Consider the following 14,872-nt stretch of genomic DNA (forward strand, 5'->3'; position numbering starts at 1 on the left):
TCTTTCTAATTTTTTTTTCTTCTTCATCGTTTTCATTGTGCTCCTCTGAGTTGATGGAGGTTAAAAAGCAGAAAAAAGAAGAAGTAAGAACTGGGTAATTTGATATTTTTTCCGTACAGTGCCACTTGAACATGAACTCAAATATTGAGGTCAATCTGCAGTCATTTTAGAAAATAAAATGCACTTTTCTAGGCATTTTTAGCTCTAATACAAGGATTTTATAATCTAGGATTTCAAAAACATAGATTTTTATAAGCTTAACCTGGATTTTAGAATTGTAACTTACAAAATCTAGAATATTGAATAATGATATGGTAATCCAAGTTTTAGCTTGTTGACGAAATCTTAGAATCCTGGATTATAAAATCCATGTATCCAAACTGCCTTTATAAATTTAAATAATGAGCAATTATATGGTAAGTGGGCGTGCATGCAAGTGTAAGGGGCATCCACCCTTGATACTTGATCCAAAGATCAAGAGTATAAAATGACAGTTGGAATCAAACAGATAACCTTTTCACACAATCACTCCTTAGTCTCTTTTCCTTTTTTACCCCCTTCCTCATCAAACGCTCTGCGTTTTCAAATTCGTAAAACCCTAATCTCTGAAACCCTACTTCCGAGCACGCTCGCTCAATGTTTCAGAATTAGGGCTTTGAATGGCTCTTTTATCGTATCTATCTCCACCTCCACAACTCACATCTCTCAGACCTTCTGCAATTCAAAAAGCCTCAATTCCAGTAACCCTAATTCAAAAAAGCCTCACTCCAAAGGCCAAAAAGATCCCTATTCCTGCATCAGCTGCTCTCCATTATCCCGTTCCACGAAGGCTCTGCTTTTGCCAGATCTCTAATTACCCTCTCAAGGATGAAAATCTTCGCTCAAACAGGATCTTCATCAAAGGTATATTCGAATTCGGTTTTATTTCTTTTACTTATTATTTATTCTTCTTATTTTGTTTTTTGTTTTGAGCTATTTTTTTTTTTAAGATTTCTCACATTCATTCGTGAATTTTTGATACGCTTGTGCACTTTAAGAAATATAGCCATATTTTCATTTACTGCGATAATAGCGATGCTAAATTCGCACCCTACATAGGGTAATTCGCACCACTTTAAAGGAGTGTATGTGACAGACTTTGATGGCTTTTAACATCAATTCACGTTAAAGGGCTGCGAATTATCTTACAGGGGGTGCGAATTTATCATTGCCCGATTTTTTATTTATTTTTCTTAATTTATATACTTCTACATATTTTTAAATATTTTTTCCCAATATAAACCCGAAAAATAAAATAAAATAAATATAAACCGAGATTTTCCCTTGCCAAGAAATTCCTGAGAACGATATTTGTGACATAGATGCATACATACATGGGTAGTAATGGAGTCGTGTGTTTTATCAGTTATAATCATGGTTTGAAATTTCGGCTGAAATTTGGTAAAGACGGGTGAAATGTCGGTTTTTTGGGCAGAAATTTAGGCCAAAATTTTGTAAAGGAATAAAAAATTAATATTTTGTTTAAAATTTCGCCACGTTTCTGTAATTTCGGACCCTGGAATTTCGAAATTTCGGTCGAAATCTGGTACATAACCCGAAACCAATATTTTATTTAATATTAAATTTCGGTAATTTCGGTCGAAATTTCGGTAAAATATTAAATTAATATAAAAAAACAGTTTTTTTTTTGTCAAATTTCGTAAAAACCGAAATTTCGGCCGAAATAAATGACCGTTTCGGTTTTGGTCGATTTCGGTGTCGGTCTCCACCGAAATTCGAAATTTCGGTCGAAATTTAAAACCATGGTTATAATGCCGAAATAAATGACTGTTTCGGACCTTTCGGTTTTGGTCGATTTCGGTGTCGGTCTCCACCGAAATTCGAAATTTCGGTCGAAATTTAAAACCATGGTTATAATTACTAATCTGATCGTCATGGTTAATTCCTATAATCATGAACAGATTATCAATGCACTTGAAATAAACACATGGTGAGAATCGAATTATTATGAAACCACGATTATAGGAAGATGACTACAAAAGAAATAAAGCCATGATGATCTTCGTAAAGTAACTCTTAATTATAAATCATGGTTAGTTTTAGTTTGGTCTTTCCTTCTTATATCACACATTATTAGCCACATCCGTGTCAATCTTATTTGCAAAGCACTTTAACTTAAGTTGCATCATGATAGCTTAAATTGCATACATCAATTGTATGCTTTTATCATCGTCGTCTCTTCCATTGTAAATTATTTTTAGTCATGTTTGCATGTTGATTTAGTATAATTGCAATTGCTGTTTCTAGCATGATTACTCATTTGGAAAGCATGCTTATATTGTTTTACAAAGTTTATGGGTTTTAGTACAGGAAAGCATGCTTATATTGTTCTACAAAGTTTATGGGTTTTAGTAGGGGCTGGGCGGCTCTGGCACGTAACTCCGTCCAACGCCGTAACCTGATTGGAACATAACTAGGAACGAAGATCAGTCCATTGCAATCTCTGTGTCATATGCCTTAACCTAGGTGGCAACTCTTCATAAGAGTTGGTTTACCCAATTTGAATCTCCGAGCATGATGCTGACAGATATTAATCATATACCCTCATTAAGTCTTCAAGATGCTATGGTGCAGGATTGCCAAGATCGACCTCCGAGGAATGCCTGGCCAAGACATTTTCATTGTTTGGGGAAGTCAGCAGAGGTGAAATTTGTCTCAACTCAGCTAGTCAACTAGTTTCAAAATTGGCAATAATTCAACGAATTAATGGTCAACATATAAAGCATATCAATGCGTATTAAGAATATATTAAAAAAACTGTGGCTTATTTAATTTCAAATATGAAATTGATCTGAGAAATGCTTTTTTCCAAAATAACATTTTCTTTTTTTGTTTCTTAAAAGATTATTTCTGACAATTAAATAACCTCTTAAAATGGTTTAAGTACTCCAAACAGATGCCCCAAGATTGTGAGCGCAGTTCTGAGTCTTCTGACAACAGTTCTGAGAGCACTCCCTTGGCATTTTTTTTGTACTGAATGTTTGCTGTCATCTTGCAGTTAAAATCATCACAAATAAAAGTTCTAAAGAGTCTTTAGGATTTGCATATGTTTGGTTTACTTGTGAAGAAGATGCCCAGTTGGCTGTAGAGAAGATGGATGGAAAAGTATGCATTCTTTTACTAACATGTTGGGGTTTTTAGTGACTTAGAAATTAAATTAACTAGTTTACTTAATGGTGTCCATTTAGTTTGTTGATGGCAGGTTTGTTGTGGTCAAAATTGCAAGGCCTGAATCTCCTACAAGTAAGTTCCACAATCTACCAATCCGATTTTAACTTAAACATTTTACGAGTCTTGAATCCTTTTAAGCCAAGTATATTCTCCATATAAATGGTCCAAGACTCCAAGTCTTCAGACTCGTGTTGCTGATATATAATTTTTTGTTGTTCAAAAGCCTGTGTTCCATTCTTCAGTCTGGTTGTATTGGGTTCCGATACCCCCTAATTCAATGCATGAACACAAATTATAACTAAACACAAAGTAAAAAATATCTTTTACAGCTTATTATTTCTATTCCATTTTCTTATGTCATATAAGGCTGCATTTGACAACGATTCGCCAGATTGATTCCACGCTACTGTTGCTCCAGGGAATTGAAAATGTATAGGAATCTTGTTTGGTAAAAAAATTGCACTAGATATTTCAGTCCAAAAAGAGCATTTTGGAGGAGATTTTCTAAGCGAAACTTCTTGCTGCTGTGATTTTCTGCATTTTGGAACTAAATTTGGATTTTCCCGATTCCTCACTCAAGAAGCTGACGGGAGAATGGTTCCCATAGATGCCTTTATTTTTTTCTGTGTTTTCGTATTTTTATCTTTTTAATTGAAATTGAAATTTTTATCAAAATTGTTTGGATCACCACAGTGACTTGAGTGCCTATGTCAAAAATTTGGGCTCGTCATTTTTTAAAGTACCAATAGCAGCATAGAAATCACACTATAGAGAAGCATGTACAAGATAATTTACTAGGCGTTTTGATCCATTAGGGTTTGTTTGTTGCCATAGAAATAGTGCTGGTCCCTGATGTTTGGTTCCCATGCAATGTTCGTTTTACTTTCCTTGTCTCCAAGGAAGTTTTCAAATAATAGCCTGTTGAGTTTCCTCTCAAATCAATAGGAAAAAGAAAGTAAATAGGATTTTTTTATCGAGAAAACGGTTCCTACACACATGTGTAGATAAGTTATCTATACACTAGCTTAAAATACAGTGGGGGCCACATTATTTGGGTGATCCAAACCATTCATTTTTAAGGCCCTCTCATAGATAGGGTGTCCACAAAAAATCAGATCCATAGGATCATCCTAACCATTCAAACTTTGGAGGCAAAAAATGAACTAATTTGTGAAGGTTTAAAAACATCCATTTTACCTCCACAAATCGTAGGGTTGGGATGATCCTATGGATCTGATATTTTGTAGACACCCCATCTATGTGGGGGCCTTTAAAATGGATGGCTTGGATCACCCAAACAATGTGGGCCCCCACTGTATTTTAAGCTAGTGTGTAGAGAACTCTGCTTAATGTGCATCCCAACGGACCCTCAGGTGCCATTTAGGGTCTGCTTGGATGTATTTATTAAAGAAGTTAAAGGAAAGGAACCTAGAGGCTAGAGTTCCATTTCTTTACTTTTCCTCCTTATTTGAGAGGAAAATCAAACGATTAAAAAAAAGGCCCGCATTTGGAAAATTTACTGTCAGGTGAATAGTAAATGCCAACCAAACAATGCTAGGAAAAGGAAAAAGTGTCTTTTTACTTTGATTTTCCCAATTTTTGGTCAAGAGAAGCTGAATCCTTTGTTTTTGTAGTGCTTAATCTCATTGATGGGATGTTCATTTGGCATGATGTAGTTCGTCTCATGATGCTCTACCAGCATAAAGGTTCTGATTGTATACGAAATTCCCTATGCGGGGCCCACCATTGATTGCCAAAAATCGATCCCAATTGTGTATCTAATAAATCTTAATCAGGAAGTTTAAAACTTAAGGTTTGGGGCATACTCATATTCGGGTATGGGCACGGCCACCTATGACGTAATGGGTCCCACCCTTGATTGATATGAACCATCCACTTCATAGGCCTTGCTTTGGATCCATTGAGGCCCCAAAACCGTGTCAATCCTCAAATTATAATATCTAATCATGTGTGTTTTTTCCCTTGAATATGAATTGCAAAAAAAATAAAAAACTATATATACCCAACTGTTCACATTCAATAATAAAAAGGGAAATGATATTTTTCAATGTGTATTATTTGACGGGTGTACCGCGAAAATCATTTTCATAGGATGATCCTAACCCTCTGATTTGTAGAGGAACTACACATTATAGGAACCTTTATTGGTGAGAGGGTTAGAATCGGGGCGGAGCTACATGTAGGAGTTGGGCCAAATCCTTAATAGGTCCAACTCAATTGGGCCCAGCCACCTTTAAAATTTGAAGGCCTGCCCCCCTTATGTATAAGCCTGTATTAGCTTGCCCCCCTAATGTATAAATCCTGGCTCCACCACTGGTTAGAATCATCCTATTCCTGTAGGCTATTTGCGTTGTGGTCCATCAAATGAATGGTTTGGATCATCCTAGGAAGTGAGCTCATAGTACTTTCTAAAGAATACTGGACTTCAAGCTCACCCAACATATCAAACCTCGAATTTTTATAGGCTATTTATAATTGGTAGCACCATATTTCGATAATTGCACTTAACTCACCTTGTCTTCTACCATTTAACTAGCTGTCAAAGGTTATCACAATTTATGGAAAATCTTTTACAGCGCAAAAAAACAATCTTTCAAAAAAAAGAGAAAGGGTTATCACAATTTCCAAAAAAACTCTCAAAAGCTAATTAAAAAGGAAAAGATCAGGCGAGTTAGTGCAATTATCAAAACATAGGATTTTGCCAAACCCAGCTTACCCATTCAAAATATGTATATATATACCCAATGCATTTTAAGTTGTCGGTAGCTAAGTTAGTTGCACGTATGTGTAGCTACACTTTTCTCTCTCTCTTTATATATATATATATGAGAAAACGGTTCCTACACATATGTGTAGGGTTGGGATGATCCTATGGATCTGATTTTTTGTAGACACCCTATCTATGTGAGGGCCTTTAAAATGGATGGCTTGGATCACCCAAACAATGTGGGCCCCCACTGTATTTTAAGCTAGTGTGTAGAGAACTCTCTACACATATGTGTATGAACCGTTTTCTCTCTCTATATATGATCGAAAACGGTTTCTACACATGTATGTAGATAAGTTATTTACACACTAGCTTAAAATACAGTGGAGGACATATTGTTTGGGTGATTCAAACCATTCATTTGATTGGCCCTCACATAGATAGGGTGTCCATAACAAATCAGCTTCATAGGATCATCCCAACCCTACGATTTGTGGAGGTAAAATTGACGTGTATAAACCTTCACAAATCTGTCAATTTTTTGCCTCTACGGTTCATTTATGGAGGTAGAATGAATGTGTATAAACCTTCACAAATCTGTCCATTTTGTGGAGGTAAAAAGGACGTGTATATATATATATATATATATAAACATGGTAGTGCCAATATCACCAGCCTTTTTATAACGAGGAGAAGTGTCCCTCTCAACGGGGCCAAATCTTCAAGATCCGTTGGACTGTCAAAAGTAAAAACGAGAAAAACGGGGCTCTCCTGCCAGAAGAAAAAGAGAAAAACCCGAGAATTGAAAATCAATCCATCCACATCTTCTTCTTATATAGCCCAAGTTTTGGTGGGGATATGTGGGCGATTGATAGGAAGTAAAAAAAAAAAAAAAAAAAAAGAAGCAGAGAGCAAGAGAGGATATAATTGATCGGGCATTTTAGAGAGGCAGTAGTAGTGGATGTGAGGGGGGTGTGGGGAGGTAAAATTGGGGGGCTAAATCTGGCAAATCTAGGGTTGAGAGCGCGGTCGTCGTGGAGGCAGGCGATTGCAGAGGACGAGGAGGAGTGCAGACCTTGGCGTCGGAGGTTATCAATGGCTATCTCCAGGGGCTCTGTGTTTAGGATCTTTCTCTTCCTAATTCTCTTGGCTTCCATTATTACTGCCTTTATTACTCTACCCATCGAGAAGGTCACCTCTCAATTAGCGCTCTCTCTCTCTCTCTCTGTCTCTCTCTCTTTAAATTCTGGGTTTTGTTGCATTTATGTATTTCTTTTTTATAATGGTGCCTTTTTGTTTTTGTGGGTTGTTGGATTTTGGGGATTTGGACTCATGGGTTAGTGGGAATTTTATGGGTTCTAATTGAGGAATCAATAGGACATGTTAGGCCTGAAATCGGTAACAGGTTATGGTAGGGCTGGGTGGTCCGGGCTAACGAGCCACGGCTGAATGGCTGGTTGAGTCCTGCGCTGCACAGAGTACAGACAAGAAAGAAAAGGGTCAGAGGACCAACCCGGAGTGATACTCCGGACGGGCGCTTCGACACTCAAGTCAGTATGAGCAGGAGTGTAGAGCAATGTCAGAGCAAAAAGCTTAGAGTTTTGGTTCTCAGATTTTCAGGACCCTCACCTTAGCACAAGTGAAGGCTATTTATAGTGATTCTGAGCCACCTGTCTAGGACAGGTGGTAGTTTTGAGCCAGGTGGTGGCCTCTGTATGGACCAGGTTTCATACCTAAGGAGGGCAGGTGGAGGTCCCTGATTGGTCCAGGTGTCACACCTAGTGGAAACAGGTGTTGGCCTTCCAACGGTCCTTGTGAGGGCCACGTGCCAGAAGCTAATTGGATGCTGACTTCGGACCCCTCAGTGCTGAATCCGGATTGCTGAGTCCGGATTCCCTCAGTGCTGAGTCCGGACCCCTCAGTGCTGAGTCCGGATTGCTGAGTCCGGATTCCCTCAGTGCTGAGTCCGGACCCTATCAGTTGCCCCCTGGTTCTTCAAGCCATGAAAGTGGCTAGAAGAAGCAAAGAGAAGGTAAAGACAGCGTCGGGCCAGCCTTAAGACCTCCAGGCAGCTGAGGCCGGGCTCAGACTCAGCTAGCCAGGCAGCTGAGGCCGGGCTCAGACTCAGCTAGGAGAAATAGTGGCTGGACAGGAGACTCCTGGCGCCCTGGCCTGGCCTTGGCGTTTGGCCTGAAGGAGTACGGCCGGGCAGAAGGCATTCGACTATCCAGCACGGCTGAATTTTTGACCAGAGGCCTGGGCGGCCAGGGGTCCTGGACGTCCTTGGTTCAGGAAGTCATGTGGTCCTGCTCGGCTAAGGCTGTGAACGGCCAGCCGGGCAGGTCTTTGCTGGTGAAACCTTTTGTCGCCTAGCGCTTTCGTCGTCTAGCGAACGCGCCATATCCTGTCCGGACAGCCGGACAGGTCTTTTGTCCTTTTGAATTATCCTGTCCGGACAGCCGGACAGGTCTTTGTCTTTTGAATTATCCTGTCCGGACAGCCGGACAGGTCTTTTGTCGCCTAGCGAACGCGCCATATCCTGTCCGGACAGCCGGACAGGTCTTTTGTCGCCTGGCGCTTTTGTCGCCTAGCGAACGCGCCATATCCTGTCCGGACAGCCGGACAGGTCTTTTGTCGCCTAGCGCTTTTGTCACCTAGCGAACGCGCCATATCCTGTCCGGACAGCCGGACAGGTCTTTTGTCCTTTTGAATTATCCTGTCCGGACAGCCGGACAGGTCTTTTGTCCTTTTGAATTATCCTGTCCGGACAGCCGGACAGGTCTTTTGTCGCCTAGCGAACGCGCCATATCCTGTCCGGACAGCCGGACAGGTCTTTTGTCGCCTGGCGCTTTTGTCGCCTAGCGAACGCGCCATATCCTGTCCGGACAGCCGGACAGGTCTTTTGTCGCCTAGCGCTTTTGTCGCCTAGCGAACGCGCCATATCCTGTCCGGACAGCCGGACAGGTCTTTTGTCCTTTTGAATTATCCTGTCCGGACAGCCGGACAGGTCTTTTGTCGCCTAGCGAACGCGCCATATCCTGTCCGGACAGCCGGACAGGTCTTTTGTCGCCTAGCGCTTTGTCGCCTAGCGAACGCGCCATATCCTGTCCGGACAGCCGGACAGGTCTTTTGTCACCTGGCGCTTTTGTCGCCTAGCGAACGCGCCATATCCTGTCCGGACAGCCGGACAGGTCTTTTGTCGCCTAGCGCTTTTGTCGCCTAGCGAACGCGCCATATCCTGTCCGGACAGCCGGACAGGTCTTTTGTCGCCTGGCGCTTTTGTCGCCTAGCGAACGCGCCATATCCTGTCCGGACAGCCGGACAGGTCTTTTGTCGCCTAGCGCTTTTGTCGCCTAGCGAACGCGCCATATCCTGTCCGGACAGCCGGACAGGTCTTTTGTCCTTTTGAATTATCCTGTCCGGACAGCCGGACAGGTCTTTTGTCGCCTAGCGCTTTGTCGCCTAGCGAACGCGCCATATCCTGTCCGGACAGCCGGACAGGTCTTTTGTCGCCTGGCGCTTTTGTCGCCTAGCGAACGCGCCATATCCTGTCCGGACAGCCGGACAGGTCTTTGTCTTTCGAATGCACCATATCCTGTCCGGAAAGCCGGACAGGTCTTTTGTCTTCTGGCGCTTTGGGACCTGTGCCTTGTATTTACTGCAGGCGGCGCATTCAATGCGAGCGGCGCATTCAATGCGAGCGGCGCATTTAATGCGGAAGGCGACGTGGCGCACTCCGGCTGGCGGAAATGGGCGGGATTTTTCCCGCTCTTCCCAGCTTCTCTATAAATACAGGAGTTTACTCTTCATTTCTTACTTTTCATCTTTTACTCTCCTCCTCTTCTGTTCGGCTGCTCAAGTTTTCTGCCCGCTTCGGATCAGTGAGCCCGGAGGTCCTCGTCCAACACTCCAGTTCGGTAATCTTTTTTAGCTTTTAGCCTTTCTTTTCTTTTTTTCCTTTTTATGTCTAGCACTAGTTCGGAGACGGACTCCAGTTCAAAGGAGTCCGGTTCGACCAGTACCGCATCGGGGTCCGAGGCATCGGAGAGGGCGGTTCCGGCCTCACCTATAGTGGAGGCCGGTGTTGAGGGCGAAGAGATAGTGATCATAATAGACGAGGAGAGCGGTGAGGAAATGAGTGTGGACTTAGACACAATCCCGGCCTGTGGGGACGGACCGGATCGGGTAGAAACCAGCGACGATGATGAGGACGTCGAAGCGGCAGTCCCTCAATCGTCGCGCATGCCAGTCGAGGTGATAGCGGAGGCACAGATGGAAGCCAACCCGCAGTATAACATCGGGGCCCTATACGAGGTGAACCATCTGTGGCCGAACAGGCTTCAGATCGTCAGGGACAAATACTGTATTCCTAGCCGGTACATTCTGAGGGCGGCTGTCGAAGGGGATCGGGCCAGCAACGATAGCGCAGACCTCTGCGTGTATGAGGAGGCCTTCCGGGCCGGGCTTAGGCTCCCCTTCCACCCCTTCTTTGCGGATGCACTGAATTACTATGGGCTGGCAGTTACACAGGTCGTCCCGAACTCTTGGAGGACACTGATCGGCTTCTTGTACCTTCTTGAAGTCCGGCTCCGTAGGAACCCCACCGTGCCCGTCTTCAAGATGTGTGCGCACCTGAAGAGGCATAAGGACGGCGGCTGGATCTACATTAGCCAGAGGCCTGAAATGAAAATGATCACTGGGATACCTTCTTCCATTCACACATGGAAGAACAGGTTCTTCTATGTAAAGGACACCGCGCCGGGCTCGCAGTGGCCGTTCTCATTACAATGGAGAACGCCGGACACTCGCCGCCTTAGTAAAAAACCAGCTCTCGAAGACTATGACCATATGACCTTCGCTCTGATCAAAGAAGAGCTCAAGCGAGGTCCAGTTCACTGCTCAGAGTTCGAAGAAGAGGCCGAGCTGGTCGCACTCGGGGTCAGTCGTGCGACGCCGGCACGTACGTAGATACTATAGGATAGCATTTATTTTTCTGAAGTATTCTTCAACTTTCATATTGCTGACTGCGCTCCGTTCTCTTTTGCAGAAATGGTGAAGCAGATGTCCCTTTTGGACAGAATCAAGCAGTCTTCGGGCGCGTCCCCAGCGCAGGAGCAGCCCCAAACAAAGGGCAAGAAGAGGAAGGTGCCGGAGTCGACCCCGCCGATGGTCGCGCTGGCTAAGCCTCTTAAAAGCAGCCGGGCGACGCATAAGCTTGCCCTATCGAGCCGGGCAGACACCACGGGTCAGAGCTCCAAGTCCGGAGCGGCGACAGGGTCAAAGCACGGCGGGGCCGTACTGGGTATGCCGGCTACTGCATCGGTTGGAGGCGACAACGTCTTCCGCCCGAACTGGGCCGTGCAGAAAACGGACACCGGCCTGGGGGATACCCGGGTGGCCGCAGAGTTGATGTACAAGGGTGTCCTCGCCCGCGACCGGTTAGCAGTCGAAAAAGAGGTGCCGGAGACCTGCGAAGCGGCAATCAGCTCCGCCCTCTATCAACTCCAGGTCTACTCAAGGGATATGGCCAAGAAGCGATATCTCTTCTCGGAGACGATCACAAGGATCGAGTCCGAAAAGGCCCAGCTCCAGAAGGAGAACGGCGAGCTCAATGAAGCCGTCCAGATCAAAGAGGCCGAGCTCAATAGCTTACAGGACGAACTGCAGAGGGTCAAAAACCAGGCCGTGCAGGATCTCCTGAGTGCGGCTGAGAGGGCCGGAAGGAAGGAGAAGGCGGCCGTGGAGAAGGCCGTGAAGGAAACTGAGGAGAGGAAGGAGGCCCAGCACTTCGACTTAGGCCTCCAGGCCTACAGGGCGGGTTTCCTTCTCTGCTCCGAGCAGGTGAAGAAGATTCACCCCGACATCTCCTTGGACGGGCTAACCGTCCCGTATGCACCTCCAGAGGATGAGGAAGATGAGGAGGAAGACGAACCGGACTCCTCCCGGCCTATTGAGGTGGATGCGGAGGTGACTGTGGCCGCCGTCTCCTCGGCGGAGGGTGGCGAGCTTGCAGCCCTCACTCCCGCAGAGGTCGTCACCGAGGTGGTGGCCGACGAGGAGGCCTGAGCAGCAGCCTTCTTTCTTTTTTGATGATACGTTTTTTGTTTGCACAGTTGGTAACGCCTATTCTTTGTAAGCCAGCTCGGCGAAGAGAGTAATTTTGTAATACGAATACGAATACTGAATACAAATACATTTTTGTTCAACTGTCTGCACAGCATTCTCATTTTTGTACGTATTATTTTCTGTGCTGCATCGGGAACCGAGCTGGGAATATTTGAAGTTGGTTTCCACTGCGGGCTTCCTGGCTGGAACTGATCTCCAAGCCACTAGGATGAGCCGGAGTGCACCACTGCTGCTCGTCCTAAGTCTGCGAGAACCGAGCTGGAAGCTTGGTACTCAAACACTTAGGAAATATTTGAAGGTGGTTTCCACTGCGGGCGTCCTCGGCTGGAACTGATCTCCAAGCCACTAGGATGAGCCGGAGTGCACCACTGCTGCTCGTCCTAAGTCTGCGAGAACCGAGCTGGATGCTTGGTACTCAAACACTTAGGAAATATTTGAAGGTGGTTTCCACTGCGGGCGTCCTCGGCTGGAACTGATCTCCAAGCCACTAGGATGAGCCGGAGTGCACCACTGCTGCTCGTCCTAAGTCTGCGAGAACCGAGCTGGATGCTTGGTACTCAAACACTTAGGAAATATTTGAAGGTGGTTTCCACTGCGGGCGTCCTCGGCTGGAACTGATCTCCAAGCCACTAGGATGAGCCGGAGTGCACCACTCCTGCTCGTCCTAAGTCTGCGAGAACCGAGCTGGATGCTTGGTACTCAAACACTTAGGAAATATTTGAAGGTGGTTTCCACTGCGGGCGTCCTCGGCTGGAACTGATCTCCAAGCCACTAGGATGAGCCGGAGTGCACCACTGCTGCTCGTCCTAAGTCTGCGAGAACCGAGCTGGATGCTTGGTACTCAAACACTTAGGAAATATTTGAAGGTGGTTTCCACTGCGGGCGTCCTCGGCTGGAACTGATCTCCAAGCCACTAGGATGAGCCGGAGTGCACCACTGCTGCTATATACTGATGGCTAAATGAGTTACTCAAAGAGGGACAATTATTTGGGAAACTTATTTTATTCATTACAGAATTTGGACGATTACAGCAGTTCTTTACAAGCCTATGAAGGCAAACAAAATTACTGATAGTAGATCCGAAGATTTCTAGAATTCCAAGCATGTGGCAGCATCTGTTCGTCGAGGGACTCTAACCGATAGCTTCCTGGGCGGATGACTTCCTTGACTCGGTATGGTCCTTCCCAGGTCGGAGAGAGCTTGCCCACGCTTCTTGGCTGGGAAACGGAGGCTTTCCTCAGGACTAGGTGGCCAGCGCGGAATTCTCTTGGTCGGATCTTGACGTCATGATATCTGGATACTTTCTGCTTATAGGCCGCCGACCTGATCTGAGATTCCTCACGGACTTCTTCAAGCAAGTCAAGGTTGGCACGGAGTCCGTCCCCGTTGAGCTGCTCACTGAAATGGACGATCCTTGGGGAGGGGACGCCGATGTCAACCGGGATCACTGCTTCTGTTCTGAAGGAGAGATTAAAAGGCGACTCGCCTGTGGCCGTACGCGGAGTAGTCCGATACGCCCAGAGCACATGATACAGTTCGTCTGCCCAACGCCCGGCCTTGCCATCCAGTCTCTTCTTTATCCCCTGCAAGAGGGTCCTGTTCGTCACCTCTGTTTGCCCATTCGTCTGAGGATGTGCCACAGATGTGAATCTTTGCTCTATGTGCAGGTCAGAACAAAACTTTCGGAAGTTCCTCGAGTCGAACTGCTTGCCATTGTCCGTTATGAGGACCCGGGGGATTCCGAACCTGCACACCACCGATTTCCAGAAGAAGTTCTGTACATTCTGCTCTGTGATCTTGGCCAGAGGTTCTGCTTCCACCCACTTGGTGAAGTAATCAATAGCGACAACAACGAACTCACGGCCTCCCGAGGCCGGCGGAAAGGGGCCCAGAATATCCATTCCCCATACTGCGAAGGGAAGAGGACTGATGATCGGGGCCATCGGAACGGGTGGCTGGTGGACGGTCGGAGAGAACTTCTGGCACTTCTCACACTTTTTTACAAGGCTGAGCGCGTCCTTCCTCAATGTAGGCCAGTACAGACCTCTCAGGAGGATTTTAATGGCGAGGGCCTTGCCCCCGAGGTGCTCTCCGCAGATTCCTTCATGGGTTTCCTGCAGGGCTAACAAGGCATCACTGGGGCGGAGACACTTCAGATACGGGAGGGTATACGACCTCTTGTATAGAGTCTCGCCATCCAGTGAAAACCTCGCTGCCCTCTGCGTGACCTTACGGGCCTCCTTTCTCTCTCCCGGGAGCTTTCCGCTGCGCAGATACCTGATTATCTCATCCATCCAGCACGGCTCATCGTCAATCTGCATTACCACGACGGACTGGGCATCGATACTGGACCTCTTCAGAAACTCCATGCGAATTTCTCTGAGGGCGGTGTAACCTGAGGCTGCAAGCTTTGATAGCACATCTGCCTTTACATTCTCTGCTCGGGGGATTCTGACGACCTCAAAGCTCTTGAAATGAACGGCCAGACCGCGAACCCTCCCCAGGTACTTGATCATTCGCTCTTCACGGGCTTCATATACTCCCTGGATCTGACAGACGACCAGCTGTGAATCGCAGTACGCCTTTAGCCTCTGAGCACGGGTCTGCGCAGCAAGATTCATCCCGGCTATGAGCGCTTCATATTCTGCTTCATTGTTGGACGCACGGAAACCAAACCTCAGGGCGTAGTTCAGGACGAAGTCCTCTGGTCCGGTGAGAACTAGTCCTGCACCACACCCTGTCTTGTTCGATGACCCGTCCACATAAACTTCCCAGAGCGGCTCTTCA

The 14,872-nt window shown here is 45.8% G+C and overlaps 2 protein-coding genes across 4 annotated transcripts in view; both read left to right on the forward strand.

The window, feature by feature from the left end:
- Positions 1 to 508: 508 nt before the first annotated feature.
- LOC143880803 (RNA-binding (RRM/RBD/RNP motifs) family protein) lies at positions 509 to 3,596 on the forward strand. 2 transcript variants are annotated; one of them, XM_077383785.1, is made up of 4 exons: positions 509 to 903; positions 2,635 to 2,703; positions 3,059 to 3,165; positions 3,249 to 3,596. In XM_077383785.1, the coding sequence occupies exons 1-4, from the start codon at positions 660 to 662 to the stop codon at positions 3,333 to 3,335; spliced, it is 507 nt and encodes a 168-aa protein (XP_077239900.1). In that variant the 5' UTR covers positions 509 to 659; the 3' UTR covers positions 3,336 to 3,596. The 2 variants fall into 2 exon arrangements, with proteins under 2 accessions (XP_077239900.1, XP_077239901.1); XM_077383786.1 differs by having other exon boundaries at positions 3,263 to 3,596.
- A 3,074-nt stretch (positions 3,597 to 6,670) lies between these two features.
- LOC143881457 (uncharacterized) overlaps positions 6,671 to 14,872 on the forward strand; it is a 28,448-nt gene continuing 20,246 nt past the window's right edge. The window contains exon 1 of one of the 2 annotated variants that reach the window (XM_077384531.1): positions 6,671 to 7,150. In XM_077384531.1, coding sequence (XP_077240646.1) covers positions 7,055 to 7,150 — 96 coding nt within the window. In that variant the 5' untranslated portion in view covers positions 6,671 to 7,054. The remainder of the gene's footprint in view (positions 7,151 to 14,872) is intronic. The other variant, XM_077384530.1, reaches the window with a different exon arrangement.

Source organism: Tasmannia lanceolata, unplaced genomic scaffold (assembly GCF_043159265.1).
Source record: "Tasmannia lanceolata isolate RefF3 unplaced genomic scaffold, GAP_Taslan_0.1 ptg000007l, whole genome shotgun sequence".
NCBI classification, from domain to species: domain Eukaryota; kingdom Viridiplantae; phylum Streptophyta; class Magnoliopsida; order Canellales; family Winteraceae; genus Tasmannia; species Tasmannia lanceolata.